Genomic DNA, 20,527 nt, shown 5'->3' on the forward strand with positions numbered 1-20,527 from the left:
AAAGCGATCAATCAAAAAGGGAAATAAATAAACAAACATAAGTGCATGCTGCACTGCGTGGAATATTTACGGCGCATACGCGGAATTTTATAGCCGGGCGTTTGGCGACTCGCTGCCGCGAGCGGCCCGGCGGAGTGAGCGGGAACACGCGACGAGTGGCAGATGAGCCACACCCGGGGAGCGGCAGCAGCAGCAGCAGGAGCAGCAGCAGCAGCCGTGACACTGGGGAGGTTGGGGAGCCCGACGAGCAACTACAGATGGGGTCCGTGGGGGTCCGTGGGGTTCCGTGGGACCAGAGGAGCTGTTTCTGCTTTACTCTACTACCCACGTGGCTCAGCGGTAGAGCGAGCCGTTCGCAATCTGAAGATTTCGAGTTCACGTCCCAATTCAGGGGTTGACTCAGCCCATCATCTCTCGGGAGTCGATAAAACAAGCATCACTTTGTGGTAACTTCAACGGTGGTTGTTCTACGGGAGAGACTCTCCCCCGCCATAGGAATGTGGAATGTCCACCACTGTCTCAGGACGACAAAGCAGGAGATGAACACCGACGGACTCATTGCTGATGCGAGGACAGCGATTCTCTCGGCTGTACGAGCTCTCGAGCGTTCCGTGGCCAGCACCGACTCGGCGTCGACGTCGCCTTGCTGAAGAGGGAAAGCACCGACTCAGAATGGCCGTGAATGTTTCTTTTTTGTCTGAAGCGTTGCGGGTGCCTCTTAGCCATCGATAAACACTGCGGGGGCGTCGGAACCCGCAGGACACTCGCAGCGGCTGCGCCCCCTGCTTTTCACATGTGCGTCGAGGCGCGCACACGCAACGCACACATTCACGCACGTGCTCACGCGCACGCACACACACGCATGTACACATGTGCGCGCGCACACATGCACACACACGCGCATGCACACACGCACATGCACACACACACGCATACACGCGCACGCACACACATGCACACACACGCGCATGCACGCGCACACACAAGAGCCGGCGTCCGCCGATGCTGTGCCGTGCGCGGTGGTAAAATATAATCACGTGCTGACCAGCTGAAAGGCTTCCCTCTCTTTAATTAAATCGAGCGTTTAAAAGCCATCGCAGGAAATCAAAACCTCGTCGCTGTACGGAGACGGGGCCGATACAAACACGGTAGAGCCTAACACTGAACACGCTCCAAATATATCCAGACAAATAAGCATCGACAATAAACAACAACGCGTGGCAGTAAGGGGGCGGGAGGGGGGTGAACGTCGAAATACAAATCCCAGCCACTCCCATCCGCCTCGCCATTGTGGCCATACTTCACCACACGGGCCAGTGCGGGTTGGGAACGGGTGAGGGAGGAGCTTCAGCGCGTGTGATGGCGCACGCCACGGATGTGAGCCGCGGCAGGGAATCAAATTCGGGTTGCCGGGTTTCTAGTGCGGCAAGCTAACCACTTCCCTCTTTTATGAATCCTTTAATGCGGATAAAGCCCAACATTTGCATACAGAGTGTGAACGCACAGCTTTGAATTCAGATGGGGGGGAGTGAATTGTGAACAAGAATGCACGAGGCGGGGAGGGCGGCAAGGACTTCCACGGCGGAGAAACGCGGGGCGGGGAGACGCGGGGCCCCGATGGCTCCGTGCGCGCCAGCCCCTGGGTGTCCCCCGCTTCTCGCAGTCGGCTCCTGCACCCCACCCACCACTCTCCCCTGTAACTTGGACACCGCCCTGCGAGAAGGCTGCAGAGATTCTTCTTCTTCTGCTCCTCGTGAGTTTTGTTGGCAACGGAGATGGATGAAATCGGGGGCCGAATATAAAAGGAAGCTAAGATTACAAAAGTTTTCAAAAATGTTACGAGATAAAAATAAACATCACATTCGCACAGCGGCTGGCGCTGCCGCAGGGCGATGCGAGATTTCGCTGGGCGCCTCCCACACCGCGCAGCACGGAGAGTCCTTGCCGAGGCGATTGCTGGCACTCGGGGTGGGGGGGGGACGGTGAAAGGAAAAACACGAGGCCCCCCTGTCCCTGCCTTCCCCCCGTCTTCGTCTCCAGCCGGCCCGTGGGCGCTGGTGCAGTTGCACCGCCGGTACACTCCGTGGCTACGCTACCCGACTCCTCGTGCGGGGCCCCACGGTCCACGCAGACGCACGGGCAGTCGCGCCATCCACGCCCCGCGCAGGCCGCGCGGCGCTCACAGCCCCGTCTTCTTGGCGAGGCCGAGCTTGTACAGCGCCTGGTAGCCGTCGGCCCAGGCGTAGAGCTGCCGCTCGCGCCGGTTGTAGTGCAGCGAGGACAGCGGCGGAGCGCCGGCGGTCGGCGCCGGGAAGGGCACGAGGTGCGCCCGGTCGCTCCCTCCACCGCCACCCCCTCCCGTGGTGGCCGCCTCCGGGTCGAAGGCGCAGGCGACCCAGGGCGCGCCGCGGTCTCGCGTCGCCGCGTACACCACGTGCAGGCTCCCGCACACCACGAAGGCGGCCTGGGCGCCGCGGCTGGGGCACGGGGTGCGCCAGCTGGCCTCCACGCGCAGCCCGCCCGCCGGGGAGCTGGCGTCCAGCTTGGACAGCACGAGGTCTCCGCCGCTTTCCGGCTCGTCGCCGCCGCCGTCGTCTCCTGCGGTGGGGGTCGCGGGAGAAGGAGATGGAGGCGACCCTCGTGTAAGGGCTGAAGCCGACCGATAACCACTTTCTGGGAGCCTCAGCAGGGATGCGTGCTCAGAGTCTGGCTCGTTATCAAAGCCAGTGGCATCTACAGGAGATTATACAACGTTTAAAGCCATTCCCTGTGTTTAATGTACACGCCGTACAACATGTTTGGAATCGACAGGAGTAAAGTTGGACTTACGAACAAATCGACTTACGAACAGACCTCTGGAACCTAACTCGTTCGTAAGTAGAGGAGTCCTCTACACTCCCTCCGCCAGCCGCGCCGACTCCTATAGCCACTCAGCCACTAGCCCCATGCATGAAGGGCCCCCTCGAGCACCCGTGGGGCCTCACTTCCCAGGCAAGGGTCCCCATGACGGCAGCGAGGAATCTCTGCGCTACGCAGTGCGAGACGTGCAGGGTTCAAACCCACGCACCTGCAAGGTCACCCAGTGGCACCCCCAGCCGCTGTGCGAGCGTGTCGTGAATCTAATGTTTTTTTACTTCTTTAAGTCTGATTTTTCTTTTTCGCTTCCCCCGATTTCACGTGTTTTCGGGTCGTTTGGCACGATGTCCGACGTTTCGCTCCACGTCCTGGGAGCTTCCTCAGGAACTGTTTGTTTTAGGTTGACCTGCGTGTCTGTTCAGCTTCTCTTCGATTGCCAGTTCCTGAAGAAGCTCTCGGAGCGTGTAAGGAAACGTCGGACAGCGTGCACGCGGCGCGACCCGGAGGCGCGTGGGAGAGCCACTGGAGACGGTTTGTAGCGAGGCTCGAGATGCCACCCCGTTGCGTGCTGAAGAGACCCACAATGCCACGCTGGTGGGTTCGCCTTTGATTGGCTACTTATTGCAATGTCTTGGATGTTTGATGTGTTTTCGATAAAACTAAGGAGCCCCTAAACGAATACTGTATACTGTATATTTTGCTACCAAAGATTCGTCCTGCACCGAGAGGTAAGAAAGTCGATGCATGAGGGATGGCACTCAGCACTGCCATCTACTGGCCACGTGGGGACTCCTCTAGCTGGATGCGGGTGGTTGAGAAGACAAAGGCGGTCGAGCGTGGTGCTGGCCACCACCACCACTTTCCTCGTGCGCCGTTGCGGCCTTCACAGATGCCCGCTAAACGACGCTTGCCCCAGCAGCCCGTGTGATCCATACGGGGGACCTTTGCCTCTTGTGTGCGTCGCGGCGGCGTTACCGTCCGTGTGGGCGGCGTCGTCGTCGTCGCTCTCCGCGGGCACCGCGTGCAGCGCCCAGAGCCCGTGCTCGTCCACCGCGAGGTCGATGGCCGTGAAGGGGGCGAGCTCGTACACGGGGACCCTCCCGGCTCCGCGCACGAGAACACGGCCAACCACCGCACTACGCGGGGGGAGTGGGGCGGGGGGGGGGCGAGGCAGGGGTGGGAGGGGGCCAGGGGGTGATTGGGAGGAAGGGGGCCGCACATGGGGATAGGGGCCACGGGGGGATGGAGGCTCGTGGGAGGCGTATGGACGGGGAGAAGTACGGGGATGGAGGGGCCACGTGGGGGGGGGGGGGGGGGGCAGGGAGGGACGTGAGTTATGAGCGGAGCGCCTCGTGCGCTGAAAGCTCTCACGATGACGCACGGACAGATATTTCTGACCGTGATCAAAATTATCAATACGATGCCTAACCATAGCGATCGCGCCTTACCATAACCGTGTAGTTCCATGTTTTAAGTGTATTTGTGTGACCAGGGTGGGAACTCGAGAGACCAGGACAGAGTCTCAATAGCAAGAGTGACCTGCGGCACCGAAACGAGAAATGCAATCGCAAAGAAACAACAAAAAGGAAGAAAATTGAAATCAGAGCAAAAACAACCAAATAAAAATCACAACAACAGCTAAAATGTGCAATGATGGGATGTTGCTCATCTCTATTGAGTGCTATATGCCATATTATTTAGGTCTTTCTGTAGAGTCACGTAGCACAAAACATCCAAGACATTTTTATCTACGTGACTTTATCGAAAGACCCAAAGAATATGAATTCCTGCAGTCACGAAAGCTTTAAGTCAAGGCTATATGCCAGTTGTGGAAATTCCACATTCTTCTAACGGGTGGAAGTCTGCCTGTAACTCTCACGATAATTACAGTATCTAGTCACTCCACTGCTGGATGAAGGCCTTCTCACGCCGTGTCCGTGTTCGGTGTATGTTTTCCCGTGGCTTATCGCCCTCGTTGGTGCGCGGTGGTAAAGGGAGGAAGGCCTAGGGCTGGTTGAGAAATCTCGTCCCTCGCCAGGAATCAAACTCTGATCTCGTGGTTTAGAGAGCAGTGCACTACCACTCACCACAGCCACGGTTAAACCCAGAGCTTAACTTCAGCCGGGTTTGTCCAGGATAGCAACACAGAAACTATATCGGCACCTGGCACGCCACATCCACCATTCCTCTGGCCATGGCCGTGGCTGCTCGCTGCGTGCCACCGACTCGAGTCTTCCAGCTAGCCAAAACATATTGTGCTGAGAGATCAAACACTGGTTGTGCCCCAAAATCTAACCTCAACAATATCATAAACCTCAACGCTACACACAGCATTTCAATCTCGCAGTGTGCATGTTCGCGGTTGTGCTGCTCTACAGCTCTCCGATGCGCTTTTGGGTCCTGCCGCGTGTCGTTCGGCACCGATGCCCGACGTTTGGCTCCACGTGCTGTGTGAGCTGCTTAAGGAGAGCTCAATAACGAGGTCACCGCGGGGGAACGATGCGATGGCACAACGGGAGAGCGGCACAGCGCACAGGATCCTGGCGCGTCGGTGACACAAAGCACGGCGGCGCTGGCACCTCTTGGCCAGGTCGTAGCGCAGGATCTCGTTGATGCTGCCGCGCCGGTGGTAGTAGACCGAGCCGGCGTACACGACGGCGCCCGTGCCGCGCCAACCGGACGGGAGACGCAGCAGCTTCCCGGCCGCGGTCTCCTCCTCCCCCTGCTGCCGCCGCTGCCCGGGCCGCGTGGCGGTGCCCCCCCGGTGCAGGCCCGCGAACTCCTTGGCGCTGGCGTAGGCGGTGGCGGTGTCGCCCTCGGTGCCGTCGAATAGGAAGAGGCGGTGGACGTCCACCGCGGGGTCCTTGAGCCACGCGCCGTGCGGTGAGCCCCAGCGCTTCACCGTCTTCACCGACTTGACGCTCGCCAGCGTCACGTTGCACTCTGCAAGGCCGGGGTCGACGCACTCGGTTTGTCTTCGCAGCTTGCGGCGAGCGAGCGCGTCTTAGACTGCGGCGCGCGACTGCAGATGTCGGTGATGCACAGGTGGGGTTGGTGCTCACTCACAGCACCTGCCGCACCAGTCCGTGTGGTTACACGGGGGATATTTGATCTGTGTTTGTATGTGTGTACCCATAATGTATGTGGAGACATTTGTTTGTATGGCGAGCGGTGACGCATTGGTCAGTGCACTGCACTAGAAACCCTTCTCACGACACATAAAGTGGCAAAATTTGAACCGGTCCTGGCCCTCGCCTAGGTCAACTCAGACTGAAATAAGTACCTGGTGTGGAACACACCAGCACTGGGGAAACAATGGCGACCCGGTGTGGTTCCGTTCTACACCACCCCGTTGTGGGCCATAGTAGTCTCAATAGGTGCTCGCGAACAGCACTTGGCCCTACATCCTTTATAGGCTATATGGGGAACCTTTACATTTGTATGATGTGTGTATGCGTTTAATAACTGCGGCACATTGTCCCTCCCCGGTTACTGGTTTTACAGTCGACATCAGAATGTGTTGACGCAGAGGAAAGGAAATGATGGCAAAGGGTCGTGACACCGACAGCGCCGATCGTGATGACCTCCCGACCTCGACAATAAAAGTGGCCGCCCTCCCCGGGCAAAAAAATGACACGAATGTGACGCCGTTCGAGCCGCCTGTCACTGGCGCGGAGGTGGGGGGGGGGGGGGTTTGGCGGCAAACGGTAAATAATCGAGCGCGCCCTCGCGGAGCCCTCGCGGAGCCCTGGGAGAGCGCGTCCGAGGCGCGCTTGGAGCTCGGGGGCACGCGACCACCACCCCCCCCCCCTCCCCGGGCGCTGCGCTCACCCGAGTCGCGCTTGTAGGCGAGGCGGATGCGGATGGCGGGTGACGAGGCCGTGGCGGGCTGCTTGCCCGTCGATCCTGGGCCCGACCGCGGCTTCTGGATCGCGGAGCTGTGGACGCGAAGGGAATGAGGAGCACACGTGGCGCAGCGGGAACCGCAAGTGCGTAAAGCGCAGATGCGCGAGACGGAAATCAACAATCTGGGAATCGCAGAACCGTGCCTAGACGTCTATCGACTCGGCGATGGATAATGAACACAAATAGGGCCCGATTGATTAGTAGGCAGGGACATTTTTTTTTCTTTTAAACATATTTTAAAAAAATACAAACCACAAACTATCATCAATCAAACAGGAAAAAGGAGCAGTGGATTGTCAGATTTTGTTTCCCCCACAGCAACATCTGCTGTCAGTCACGAGCTAGGTCCACAGTTGGACATCTGGGCGAGTCTCTCCTTAAGCCGTCCCCCGAATGGCCCAGATTCTGGGTGTCAATCTGACTCAATAATGCGTTGTTATTATCTCATTTTATCATCTCGTTTGTGTCGTCGCGTTTTTACTGCCTCGCGTAACGCGAGCCGACCGTTTGCGTCTTGTCGAGTGAACTGCACCACACGTTGCGTATCGCGCCTGGCGTGCGAACGATCGATTAGGGTCGATGAATCGCGCACAGAGACACCGCCAAACGCAGTCTCAAACCTCTTAGCAGCGTCTGCCGGTCCAGCGAGCGTCGTGTTTGCAAACTTTCCTTCGGCCTTGGTGGGTGAGCCAAGCTTGATGGTGAGGCCGGGCAGGGAGACGCTGCCCCCCTGCCCTTTGCCCCCCTGCCCGAGACTCTGCTGGTGCAGCCTCTGCTCTTGCCGCGGCGCCGGAGAGCTGCCGCCGCTGCCCGCCCGTGACGCCGGCTGCCCGGCGCCGTCCGGCCGAGCACGTGACCGGCAAACATCGTCGCAGTTTGTCCTCTTGTCCATTCCCTCCATCGCCTTCTCCAACTCGCTCAGCCGGGCCTGCACATCACGCAGCGTGGGTCAACTCACTCCCCTGGCCTGCACACCACGCAGCGTGGGTCAACTCACTCACCTGGCCTGCACACCACGCAGCGTGGGTCAACTCACTCACCTGGCCTGCACACCACGCAGCGTGGGTCAACTCACTCACCTGGCCTGCACACCACGCCCCGTGGGTCAACTCACTCCCCTGGCCTGCACACCACGCAGCGTGGGTCAACTCACGCACCTGGCCTGCACACCACGCAGCGTGGGTCAACTCACTCACCTGGCCTGCACACCACGCCCCGTGGGTCAACTCACTCACCTGGCCTGCACACCACGCCCCGTGGGTCAACTCGCTCACCTGGCCTGCACACCACGCCCCGTGGGTCAACTCACTCACCTGGCCTGCACACCACGCCCCGTGGGTCAACTCACTTACCTGGCCTGCAAACCACGCAGCGTGGGTCAACTCACTCACCTGGCCTGCACACCACGCAGCGTGGGTCAACTCACTCACCTGGCCTGCACACCACGCCCCGTGGGTCAACTCACTCCCCTGGCCTGCACACCACGCAGCGTGGGTCAACTCACGCACCTGGCCTGCACACCACGCAGCGTGGGTCAACTCACTCACCTGGCCTGCACACCACGCCCCGTGGGTCAACTCACTCACCTAGCCTGCACACCACGCCCCGTGGGTCAACTCGCTCACCTGGCCTGCACACCACGCCCCGTGGGTCAACTCACTCACCTGGCCTGCACACCACGCCCCGTGGGTCAACTCACTTACCTGGCCTGCACACCACGCAGCGTGGGTCAACTCACTCACCTGGCCTGCACACCACGCAGCGTGGGTCTACTCACTCACCTGGCCTGTACACCACGCCCCGTGGGTCAACTCACTCACCTGGCCTGCACACCACGCCCCGTGGGTCAACTCACTTACCTGGCCTGCACACCACGCAGCGTGGGTCAACTCACTCCCCTGGCCTGCACACCACGCAGCGTGGGTCAACTCACTCCCCTGGCCTGCACACCACGCCCCGTGGGTCAACTCACTCCCCTGGCCTGCACACCACGCAGCGTGGGTCAACTCACTCCCCTGGCCTGCACACCACGCAGCGTGGGTCAACTCACTCACCTGGCCTGCAAACCACGCAGCGTGGGTCAACTCACTCACTTGGCCTGCACACCACGCAGCGTGGGTCAACTCACTCACCTGGCCTGCACACCACGCCCCGTGGGTCAACTCACTCCCCTGGCCTGCACACCACGCAGCGTGGGTCAACTCACGCACCTGGCCTGCACACCACGCAGCGTGGGTCAACTCACTCACCTGGCCTGCACACCACGCCCCGTGGGTCAACTCACTCACCTAGCCTGCACACCACGCCCCGTGGGTCAACTCGCTCACCTGGCCTGCACACCACGCCCCGTGGGTCAACTCACTCACCTGGCCTGCACACCACGCCCCGTGGGTCAACTCACTTACCTGGCCTGCACACCACGCAGCGTGGGTCAACTCACTCACCTGGCCTGCACACCACGCAGCGTGGGTCTACTCACTCACCTGGCCTGTACACCACGCCCCGTGGGTCAACTCACTCACCTGGCCTGCACACCACGCCCCGTGGGTCAACTCACTTACCTGGCCTGCACACCACGCAGCGTGGGTCAACTCACTCCCCTGGCCTGCACACCACGCAGCGTGGGTCAACTCACTCCCCTGGCCTGCACACCACGCCCCGTGGGTCAACTCACTCCCCTGGCCTGTACACCACGCCCCGTGGGTCAACTCACTCACCTGGCCTGCACACCACGCCCCGTGGGTCAACTCACTTACCTGGCCTGCACACCACGCAGCGTGGGTCAACTCACTCCCCTGGCCTGCACACCACGCAGCGTGGGTCAACTCACTCCCCTGGCCTGCACACCACGCAGCGTGGGTCAACTCACTCACCTGGCCTGCAAACCACGCAGCGTGGGTCAACTCACTCACTTGGCCTGCACACCACGCAGCGTGGGTCAACTCACTCACCTGGCCTGCAAACCACGCAGCGTGGGTCAACTCACTCACTTGGCCTGCACACCACGCCCCGTGGGTCAACTCGCTCACCTGGCCTGCAAACCACGCAGCGTGGGTCTACTCACTCCCCTGGCCTGCACACCACGCCCCGTGGGTCTACTCACTCCCCTGGCCTGCACACCACGCCCCGTGGGTCTACTCACTCCCCTGGCCTGCACACCACGCCCCGTGGGTTGTTGCGTTAATTCGCGACTCTTCTTGGTGATTACTTTGCTGTTTACCTTCTGCTTGATTCCCTTTAATGTGGAATGTTCACGTGTGGCCACAGTGCTGGACAACGACCCTAACATATGATGTTGAGCGTTTACTTATGCGCAGGGCTTACTAATGATTTTTTATCACTAAATATGTGTTGGGTCACTGGTAGACTGCAGGAGGTGGCACGTGACTCGTCGTCACCACAGCCATCGCGGACACTATACTGGATGTGGTGTGCCGGCTGTGGTCGCCAACGTGGACAGACTCGGCTCAAATGAGGAAGTCACTCAGCAGGCCTCTTCATCCACACTCGGGACACATCCTCTCTGTGCTCTGCAAAAAGTAATTACCGCATATCAATCAATTCCAAGATGCTCCACTCGCATAACTCAAATCGCCTACACGAAGCTGCACGCGAATTCTAAAAAAACATTTCGTGCAGTCGTTGGGTCACCGGCATGAGACCATCCACTCGCCGCACTCGAGGACCCGGATTGACCACGGGCGGCTGAAACCTGCATTGAGTGCTGGCGGTTCGGTGAGTTGGGACACGTCCGTTGGGAACCACCTGAGCCACCCAGCCACCTCATCTGTTATCCTCTCGCGGTGACAGCTCTCAGCGAACCATCTGTGCTCTCCAAGCCCGATGTGCATCCACGCAAAAAGTTGCCGTGCGGCAGTCGACGGCGCGGCTGACGCAGCTGACGAGCAGCCGCGCCGTGGGGTTCTGGGTGTCCGTGTCAGCGAGCCCGCCCGTCGTGTTCCCCACGGCGGCCTCCGCATCTCTCTTCCCGCGTGCCGCCGATATCGTTTGAAACGGGAGCGGCCTGCGGGTGTCCCGCTCGCGTGTGTCACCTTTGACACGAAACGCGGATGCAGATTGAGCGCCGAGGCACTGGCTGGCGGAGGCACGCGTTCGGCGTTCATTAACCCACCTGCGCCTCCTCCATCTGTCACGTGTGGTTGCCTACCACGTGTTGTTACCTGTCACGTGTGGTTGCCTGCCACGTGTGGTTGCCTGCCGCGTGTGGTTACCTGCCACGTGTTGTTGCCTGCCACGTGTGGTTACCTGCCGCGTGTGGTTACTTGCCGCGTGTGGTTACTTGCCACGTGTGGTTACCTGCCACGTGGTGTTGCCTGCCACGTGTGGTTACCTGCCACGTGTTGTTGCCTGCCACGTGTGGTTACCTGCCGCGTGTGGTTACCTGCCACGTGTGGTTACCTGCCACGTGTTGTTGCCTGCCACGTGTGGTTACCTTCCACGTGTTGTTGCCTGCCACGTGTGGTTACCTGCATGCCGTCCCACCAGTGGTTGCCGTGCTGGGCCTCGTGGGACATCGTCTCGAGGCGAGACAGAATCTCCACCTCGAAGTCGCGGTACTGCCGCACCACCGTATCCACATCCTGGTAGACCTTGTCCATTCGGTCCTACGCGACACACGGGGACAGAGTGAACACCCCGACAAACGGGACAGGGTGAACACCCCGACACACGGGGGCAGGGTGACATTGAGGCCCACGTGCTCATTACCACAGCCACTCATCGTGGCCATCAGCATGAGACGTGAGAGGGGACATCCTTTGTGGCGATGGCTTTGGCTGCCGCTCCGTCGTCGCGAGACTCGATCACCACCGGTCACCACCCGGGCGACGCGTCCTGCCCAAGTCCCATTTTTCTTAACGATCAATGCGACTTCGACTCCAACTCGCGGACGTCGTCTAATCCACGTGCCCCTCTTCCTGCCCCTCGGTGCAACTCCCCGCGTGAACATCTCCACGATTCTCTGTGCACCATTTAGTATTTTGTTCCGTATGTTGTCAAGGCCCAATGGATCCGCCCCACGTGGCATCGCAGCCAACATCGATCTCCAACTCGAAGGAGCATTGTGGCGGTGCTCATCTCCCGTTCGTAGCCCTGAGCCGGTGGCGGCAATTCCAGATTCCCTTGGTGGAGGGTGTCGATTCCAGGAGATAGGACAACCAATTCGGAGTTCCCCACGCGGTGGAATGATGACCCGTGGCGTGATTCGAGAGGAAGCAATGATCTCTGCACCGAAGGGAGCTCAGGTTTATATATATATATATATAATATAAATATATAAACCACAGTATTTCATTTCGAAGCGGGGTTATTCTGGGGCACGGAAAAATAAAATCTCTTCCTTGCCAGAGCCCCCCCCCCCCCCCCCCAGGGCCCCCCACCCCCAGATTTTCAGCACCAAGGTCGGCGGCCGCAGCCAATGGGACGGAATCCGCGTCGCCCGGGCGACTGCGAGGCGTTCAATTATTCACATTGGCCGCTCGCGCATGCGGCGGCGGCCCCTCGACCTAACCCAGGGGGGGGGGGGGCGCGAGGGAGGGGTGGGGGGCAGTGGGGATACCGCCCCCCCCCCCGCGCGCTCCCCCCGCCACCAGCACCGAGCCACTATCCCCCCCGCCCTTCCGTCCTCCGCGGCCCGCATCAGTGGCGCACCCAGAGGTAAACATTCACGATGGCTCCTTGCCCCGCATCTCCGATTAGCACGGTTGGCTACGTACGGTGCTAAAGAACTTCAACGTACACACAATCAAGAGACAGCGATTTCTGAATCAAATGAGCATTCAGGCAGCGGTGCTCACCTCCTGTTTACGGACCTGAGGCAGTGGTGGAAATTCCACGTTCCTGTGGTAGCGGGTGAGTTTATCCATAGGACAACCACTGTTGACTTTCCCACAGAATGATACCCATTGTATCGACCCCGGCGGGATGATGGGCTGTTTAACGATGCCAGAGGTGAGATGACCGGGTGCAACGGATTATTTTGCCCCCAACGCTGCGTGCACCTCTGGTCCTCACAGCTCCCTCCCACGTGTACGAGTGTGCGCACGTGCGCGTGCGTGCATGTGTGCGCGTGCGTGCGCGTGTCTACGTGCTTGCGAGTGTGCGCACGTGCGCGTACGTGCATGTGTGCGCGTGCGTGCGCGTGCGTGCGCGTGTCTACGTGCCTGCGAGTGTGCGCACGTGCGCGTGCGAGCGCGTGCGCGTGTGACTCGCCTACTGAGCAAGGAGGCTGTGCAGCCAATGGAGACCGGCCCACTCGACGCCCAAACCAAAACCCATCCCCCCCCCGTGGATTCAATTCAGCGCCGCAGCATCAATTCACCCGACGGAGCGGTGGCGCAGTGGTTAGCGCACCGCGCTATGAACCTGGTAGGTTACGTTTCTGGCCACGGCTGATCAGTGGCGTGTGATATTTGAACCTGTCCTGAGCATGCCCACTTAACCAACTCGTCGTGTGCTGATCGGGATGGTGAAGTATGGTCAAACACCCCACCACTGACACGAATTGCAGAAGCCTTCATTCAGTCGTGGAATTACAAAAGGCTGTGCATTCCAGTACTTAGAGATACCCTCTACATACAGATATATATGAGCATACACTAAATATAGACCACTAAATATAGAATCCCTATCGCTTATATCCAAATTATTTGCCGGATGTCGATGGCTGTCGAAGTTAAGCAGGCGCAAGCCTGGTCAGTGATGGGGACAGTCGCGTCTTCGCCAACATTCTCCAGCGAGCGAACTGGGCGTGACACGATCATCATCATCAGCAGCAGCCACGATGGATGAAGAATGCCTCCCCAGGCCGCCACCATCTCCTCGCCACCCCGTGATGTAAGAAGCCACCCGCTCCGTCTCCTGCGCGAGTGTCGCCTCGCTGCGACTCCGTCATTATTCTCGACCTCTGCTATCGGGTCCGAGCGTGCACGCGGATAATTAAACCACATTGACCAGAGAGAGAGAGAAGGCACCGCCGTCTAAACGAACGCGCCTATTGCGTAGCCACAGGTTCGGTAAATAATGAAATCGCCCCGCTACTGTGTTCTGACATTAACAATGGTCACGGATTCAACTGCACCGCCCACACAGTTCCTGGAAACGGAGTAAACAAAGAACGAACCGGCGCACTTCATGAACAGGTCACGTGGCTCAGCGGCAGGGCGAATGTCGCGAGTTCAAATGCTGACTTGGGGTTGACTCAGCCCATCATAGAGTGAGTAGGAGGCTGTGGGGGGAAGTCAACAGTGGTTGACCTACACAGACACTCGCTCCCGCGATAGGAGGGAGGAGTTTCCACCACTGGCTCTGGGCTGTAAACATGAAACGAGCACCGCGCCAATGCTCATTCGAGCAGTAAATCACTTTGACTTCATGAACTCAGGAAAGCCTCTCTGAGTCTCAAGACTCCTTGTTCAAGAGGGTCCCTGCACAAGCACGGCCTAGCCCGGTGTCTCCCGGACGCCGCCCCAAGCACCCCCCCCCCCACACGAGCCAGGACCCGACTCTGAGCCACGGCTCGGCTGAGGCCGGGTTCTGGCTCAAGTGAGTCATGACTCAGAGCCACGCTTAACTTGATTCAGGTGGCGAGATGTTAACTACATCGCTTGGTATACAAGAGGTCGCGGATTTGATCCTGACCCTGACGCCTGTATATTTTGGAGTTTGCGTGTCTCTCCCCCTGCGGTCGCGTGGATGTTTCTCCGAGTCCTCCGATTTTCCCCTCCACATTTAGAAACACGCGTTTAAAGCATTTGGCGGCTATACATGTCCACATGATGGGCCACTTCGTTTAGAGATCATTTGTGATAACCAGGTCGCTACTGAAAAAGAGCCGTATAGCTCAGTGGGCCTTACCTGGTAAAATAAACATAGTTTGTTAGTAATCAATATTGTTCCGGCGCTGTCAGCATTGTTCCAACCGTTGCTCAGAGTTTCCATGAGCCGAGTCTGAGCCGAGCCACTCAGTCGCGCGTCCTTAGAAACAGCTGAGCGGCTCGATACTGAGCCGAGTCGTGGGCTAAGAATACGGCCCTCAGGATCGTGCCACTCGGCTCAGGAATCGACGATTCCCCTCGAATGTCCGAATCCTAGCGACTCGAGTGGCTGCAGAGGCGGCGCCACGAACCAGCCCGTGTCTAAGTCTTAAGATGCTGTTGTGTCCCCAGGTTGCGAAATCAAAGAGACAGGGATGGAGTAAGAGGGGGCCTGGGCCACCAACATGACGAAGGCTAAACAAGTCAAGCACAGCAGCGAAACAATTAAGAATCGTAGGCAGAACAACTGCGTCGCGCGACAAACGGAGAATGCCGAGCGGACATAGTCGATGTTAAATAGTGGGACACGCGCTCCTGCAGCCGTAAGGCGTCTATTGCTGAGACCGATCGGTTGTAATAACATTTACAATAAAGTTACAGAAACACAAAATCAGATATACAAGAGGATGGTGGCTATCGCGCCGAAGTGTAAAGGAGACGCGGATTCGCGAGTCGAATGCCATCGCCGGTGACGGTTGCGAGCGGGACCCGGGCCACGCGCAGCGAACCTCGAGGGTGGCGAGTCGCTGCTCGGTGTGGTCCGCCACCAGGAGGTCGTGGCGCGCGTCCCCTCTGCGGCGGGCCGAGACCGCGGGCCCCACGGCGGCCCAGGCGGCGGCCGCCAGCATCGCGGACAGCGCGATCGTCATCACTGCAGGGCGACTACGACGGCGATGGGACGGTGATGATGTGATGATGGTGATTGTCAGCAACGCAATTAGAACGCACGGGGCGACTCGGCCCGCGAGTTGGCTGGGTGCTGGTGGTGGTGGGGGTCACACGAGGCAAGCGGCAGCGTCTGTCCCGCGGGCCCCTGCAAGCTCCATGATGCGATTGGATTGGGGGGTGCGGGGGGGGGTAGTAGTGGAGTGGGGGCGCGAATAAGGGGGACGGGGTGGAGAGGGGCTGCCAGACGTCGTCGCTCCTCGTTCTTGTCGCGGCGTCCTGTGCCACCGTCCGCTGGAGAAGCTCCGAACTTTAAACAAAGCGGGAGGGGGGGGGGGGCGCCGTGGGGAGGGCGGCTTCTCCATCGTCTGGCGGCAGATATCAGCCGGCGATGATGTCTGCTTGCGATTAAGGATGCCTGTGGCTTGGCAGAGAGTGCTGGGCTTGGAAGGAGATGTGTGGAAAGCATGGGGCGTGGGGGAGGAGAGAGAGAGACAGGGAGGAGGGCGATGGATGAGGTGAAGGACGGGGCCGTCTCAAGGATCCAAGTGACATTGTCTCACTGCTCAACTCATCGCTGTTGGTGGTCCAGACTCATGGGTGGCAATGTCACGTACGGGTGAAGAATGGTCAACAAACTCCCCGTCGCCACGCGCACCGCGTGGGGAACTCCTCATCTGCAGTGGAGAGACAAAAGGGACTGGACTGTACACAGAGCCGTCCCGAGAGTATGGCGAATTGGGGCGAGCGCCCCGGGCCCTGTGTTTCGGGGGGCCGCGCGCTTCGATGTAATACTTCAAGTTGAGTCTGAAGTCGGGGGGGGGGGGGGGGGGGGGGGGCACGGTGGGACTTGCCCCGGGCCCCGCAGCCCCTAGGGGCGGACATGGCTGTACAGGACGAGGCACCTCCAGAGAAAATTCAGTTTTTTGGCTTTTTACAAAGTTGGAGTGACTTTACCGACTCGAGAGTGGTGATGGGCTGAGTCTTGGGAGTATACAATTTTGCTAATGCTCAATTCAACGAGTGATCTTGAATAGTGTCCCGTTGACAACAATGACAATCTCATAGCATAAAACACCGAGCAGAACTAGAAGCCTTCACGACCAACGTCACTCGCCGATGTCCGCTAAACGGAAGCCTCTTCACGGTTGCCACCTCCTGGTCCACACACCTTGGCGATTCGACTCAAGACCCAACGTGTCTTGCGTATTTGTCTTGTTTCGTCTTGTTTCTACAAATATTGCCCGCTACACCCCCCTGTACGTACACACACTGCATGCGTGTGTTCGACTTATTACGATTAAGAGGCGCAATTTGATTGAAGCATTATACATTTTATTATCTCCGTGTTTCTCATCTCGTTTGTATTATCATTTCTACTGCCTTAGCTGTTCTGGCTGCTTCATTTCATTCCAGCCCAGATGCATCATAAGCAGCATTATCATCTCCATACAACGCACCTTCATTGTGCATCCCCCATACAAAGAGAAAGACCCCCCGTGTAGCCTCAACAGACTTTTGGGGCAAGTGCTGTTAGCGAGTAGCACCTAAGGCCGCTACGGCATCACAAGGGGGTGCGGACAGCACTACGCCTGGCCGCCTTTGTATCCTCATTGGTGATGTTGACACCCCGCACGAGGTACTCATTTGAGGCCGAGTCAACCTAGTAGAAACTCAGGACCGGTTCAGAGAATCATCACCAGCGTTGGCCGTGAACGGGAATTTAACTTGGGTCGCCAGGTTTGTAGCGCAACGCGCTGCCCGCTGTCCCCGATGTTCACGCACAGGTCAGTGCATGCCTTAGCACTTACAACGGAATCGACGAAAAAAGTCGCATGCTGCATCAGAGATGCACCCCCTCGTTCGTCTGCATCGTTCGCGGCGTCGAGGGCCGACGTTCACATCACGTTGGCCCCGGGGAGAAGGGCCCCGTGCTCACCGTTGCTCACTCATCAAGGCATTCGGCCGGTGATTTGTTGATGTTGGTTGTGCTTTCTGCAGTGGCAGGGGACGCCGCGAGCTTCTAGAAGACGCTGCTGCTGCTGCTCTTGTTCTTGTTGCGATCCACGCAGCGTCGTCTCCTTGGCTTCGTCGACTAGAACGCGTTCCAACACCGCTGCCTTTCCCTGCTGCCGAACAACAGAATGCAAAGACGACGAATCGACAAATCGACGCGTCGTCATTATCGAGGCCGCTCGATAAATAACTCCACGCTATAAAAACCCGGCCCTGAATGCAGACATGGGGGGTGGCGGCGTGGCCCAACGAGCCAAGCGGGGAATATTCCAGCATTGTGGGAGCGAGCGAGCGTCCTCGGGCGAGGCGGGGACGATGTCTTGGTGGGGGGGGGGGGATAACGGACGGTGGAAGATTGTGTTTCTTTGTAAGGGACACATTCTAACGTGATATTTACTGAAGAGAGTGCTTCGGATTGTGTCTGTTCAGAGAGAGCCACATGCTGAAGGCCACGTGCTTTTCGTTAAACATGGGTATTGTCGTGCGGGGGCACGTGTTCAGACACGCGAGCTGTCTGATAGCCGGCGGGATCACGCGGAGACGGTGGACGTTCTTACGGCTGTGTTGGGAATCGTGGCCTGTGGCTCACACGCCCGCACGCTGGCCCAGTTTCTGCGTCTCTTTGGCGAGATTTGACAAAAACTGAGTGAGGGCGGAGTGGTTGGTGCACTGCGCCATAAACCCGGTGACCCGAGTTCAATTTCGACCCGCCCACGGCTAACATCAGTGGCGAGTGATATCTGAACCAGACCTGGTTCCCTCCTCTTCACCAACCCGTACTGACAAGCCACGGTGAAGCACAGGCAAACAGCCCCCATGACCGACAGAACGTGGGGGAGGCCATCATCCAGCAGTGCATTGATACACGACTGTAAATTATAATAATACTTATTACTTCGATTTGAAGCTTTCGTGACTGCAGGAATCCATACTCTTTGGTTCTTTCGGCAAAGTCACGTAGGCAGAAAAATAAAATAATATAATATAAAAAAAAAAATGTTTCTACCTACGTGACTTTACCGAAAGAACCAAAGAGTAATACTTATTATGTTCCAACTGTGCTCCGAGCGTAAAGTCAAAAGACAAAGACATTTGTACTTGGACCCTCACAGCGAGCGGCGTGACATCGCCTCGTGTCACCGCGACCACGTTGGATGCCACCGCGACCACTGCTTGTGGTCCCTTGAGATTGCTCCGAGCCGCGCCGCGTGTCTCGCCTCCCTTCGAGGCCTGTCACGCGGGTGCCGGTCACAATGTTGAGCTGCAATTGGGCCAGATTCAGAGACAATCCACGCCTAATGAGGACGGGTCTTGCGTGCCGTCGCTGGCGACCTAGCCGAGTCGTCAACTCGCTACGCTCGATCGTGCTCTGTTACATCGCGATCAGCGACTGCGACGGGGATTCAGTCCCAACGGCGCCGACTCCGGGTCTCTGACATGGCCATTATAGACACCCGGAGAACGCCCGCCACACACACACACGCCAACCCATGTTTGAAGGTTGCACATGACGCAACACGCCTTCTGCGGAGTGCATCTTACAATCCGGTATGTGCGTGTGTGACTATGTTCGGGGAGCGGTGGAGCAGTGGTTGGCGCATCGCGCTACGAACCCGGCGGCCCGAGTTCGATTCCCGCTCACGGCCAACGCCGGTGACAATTATCTGAACTGGTCCTGGGCCTCTCCCTAGGTCGACTCGGTCTCAAATGGTGCGGTGTGGTGTGAAAACATTGCCACTAGGGAGACAAAGGCGGTCGGGAGTGGTTCTGGCCACCCACCTCCCTCGTGTGACGTGCCAGCCTTCATAGGTGTTCGCTAACAGCACTTGCCCCGACAATCTAAGGCTATAGGGGCGACATTTCCTTTTGTCGTTTGACCATATTGTTATGACTTTGCTCACATGGACCACAGTTCTGGGTGGGGTGAGACTTACTTTTAGAAGTGTCTGGAGAATGCGGTAAGATCCGCACGCACATCAGACAGACTTTTTTTGCGGGCACTTTGAAGAATCTCCACCGCGCCGCATTGCTCACTGGGCGGACGGACGCAGCTTCCTCGGCAGAGGCAGTCGGCGCGAAACCACGAGGCCACGGCAGTAGCCACATCCTCCACGTACCCCCGCCCCCTCCTAACACCCCCCCCCCCCGCACGCGCCCGCCGGGAGGATGGAGATTCGTTGCGATTTGTATTCCGGCCGCGGTAGTGCCCGCCGACACGAGGAACCTCGCTGGTAATCGTGGCCAGCAAATGGCGAGAGCGTAGCGGGTCTTCCTTAGCCTCCTCCATCTATTCACCGGCGTACGTGAATCACGCGCAGCCTGCATCGCAACCCCAACCGCCCCCTCCCGCGTCCCCCCCCCCCCCCCCCGCGGCCCCCTCGAAGCCGGACTCGGCGCACAAGGTCACAAGGTCACAAGGTCACAAGGTCACGGGCAACTGGCGGAGCACGTGGCAGGCCGGCGTGACCGGTGGACCCGTAACCTGGGACGCGTCGGGTTAACCACGTGGTTCGCGAGTGGCAACACCTCTTGAACTCTCTCGTTTCCAGACATACATATTCAAAATAAATAAATAAATAACTAAATATATGGCTTTTTTTACAAAATTTTAATCTAACAAGATGTTGTATTCACCCCCCCCCCCGCTTCACTGCTACTACCCTCCAAAAATGTGTTCACCCTACCACCTATAGTGGCAAGAGGGCCATGAGAATCGGGAACTGGCGATTCGTAGACATGGAGATGGATAGTAGATGGGGCAGTACGGAAAGTGGGTTGCTGACAATGTTATCCATTTCAAGTTGACATTCTCTTGTGTGTGCGCTGTGTTTCTTACGGTATAGTGTATTTCGTCTCAAACACAACACACACACACAGAGACTCTCGTGAGCTCTGTCACCGAGACTCATTGAAGCCCTGCTGGGCGAGCCGCGTGGCGATTCTCATTCTCGCCGTCACGTTCCAGCGGCTCGCGCCACGGAGTCGCCCTTCCAGAGGGCCAGTTCTGCTCAGCAGCAGTCAGAAACAAC

At 58.4% G+C, this 20,527-nt stretch overlaps 1 protein-coding gene across 3 annotated transcripts; it reads right to left on the reverse strand.

Moving 5' to 3' along the window:
• Positions 1-1,055: 1,055 nt before the first annotated feature.
• Positions 1,056-15,652, reverse strand: LOC133350164 (olfactomedin-like protein 3). 3 transcript variants are annotated; one of them, XM_061564207.1, is made up of 7 exons: positions 15,326-15,652; positions 11,250-11,387; positions 7,383-7,690; positions 6,688-6,794; positions 5,436-5,799; positions 3,832-3,992; positions 1,056-2,598 (listed from the first exon to the last, which is right to left on the reverse strand). In XM_061564207.1, the coding sequence occupies exons 1-7, from the start codon at positions 15,464-15,466 to the stop codon at positions 2,180-2,182; spliced, it is 1,638 nt and encodes a 545-aa protein (XP_061420191.1). In that variant the 5' UTR covers positions 15,467-15,652; the 3' UTR covers positions 1,056-2,179. The 3 variants fall into 3 exon arrangements, with proteins under 3 accessions (XP_061420191.1, XP_061420194.1, XP_061420192.1); XM_061564210.1 differs by lacking the exon at positions 15,326-15,652 and adding an exon at positions 12,594-12,743; XM_061564208.1 differs by lacking the exon at positions 15,326-15,652 and adding an exon at positions 12,579-12,743.
• Between the last annotated feature and the right edge of the window lie 4,875 nt (positions 15,653-20,527).

Source organism: Lethenteron reissneri, chromosome 33 (genome assembly GCF_015708825.2).
Source record: "Lethenteron reissneri isolate LAM-NWPU_2019-01 chromosome 33, ASM1570882v1, whole genome shotgun sequence".
Lineage (NCBI taxonomy): Eukaryota > Metazoa > Chordata > Hyperoartia > Petromyzontiformes > Petromyzontidae > Lethenteron > Lethenteron reissneri.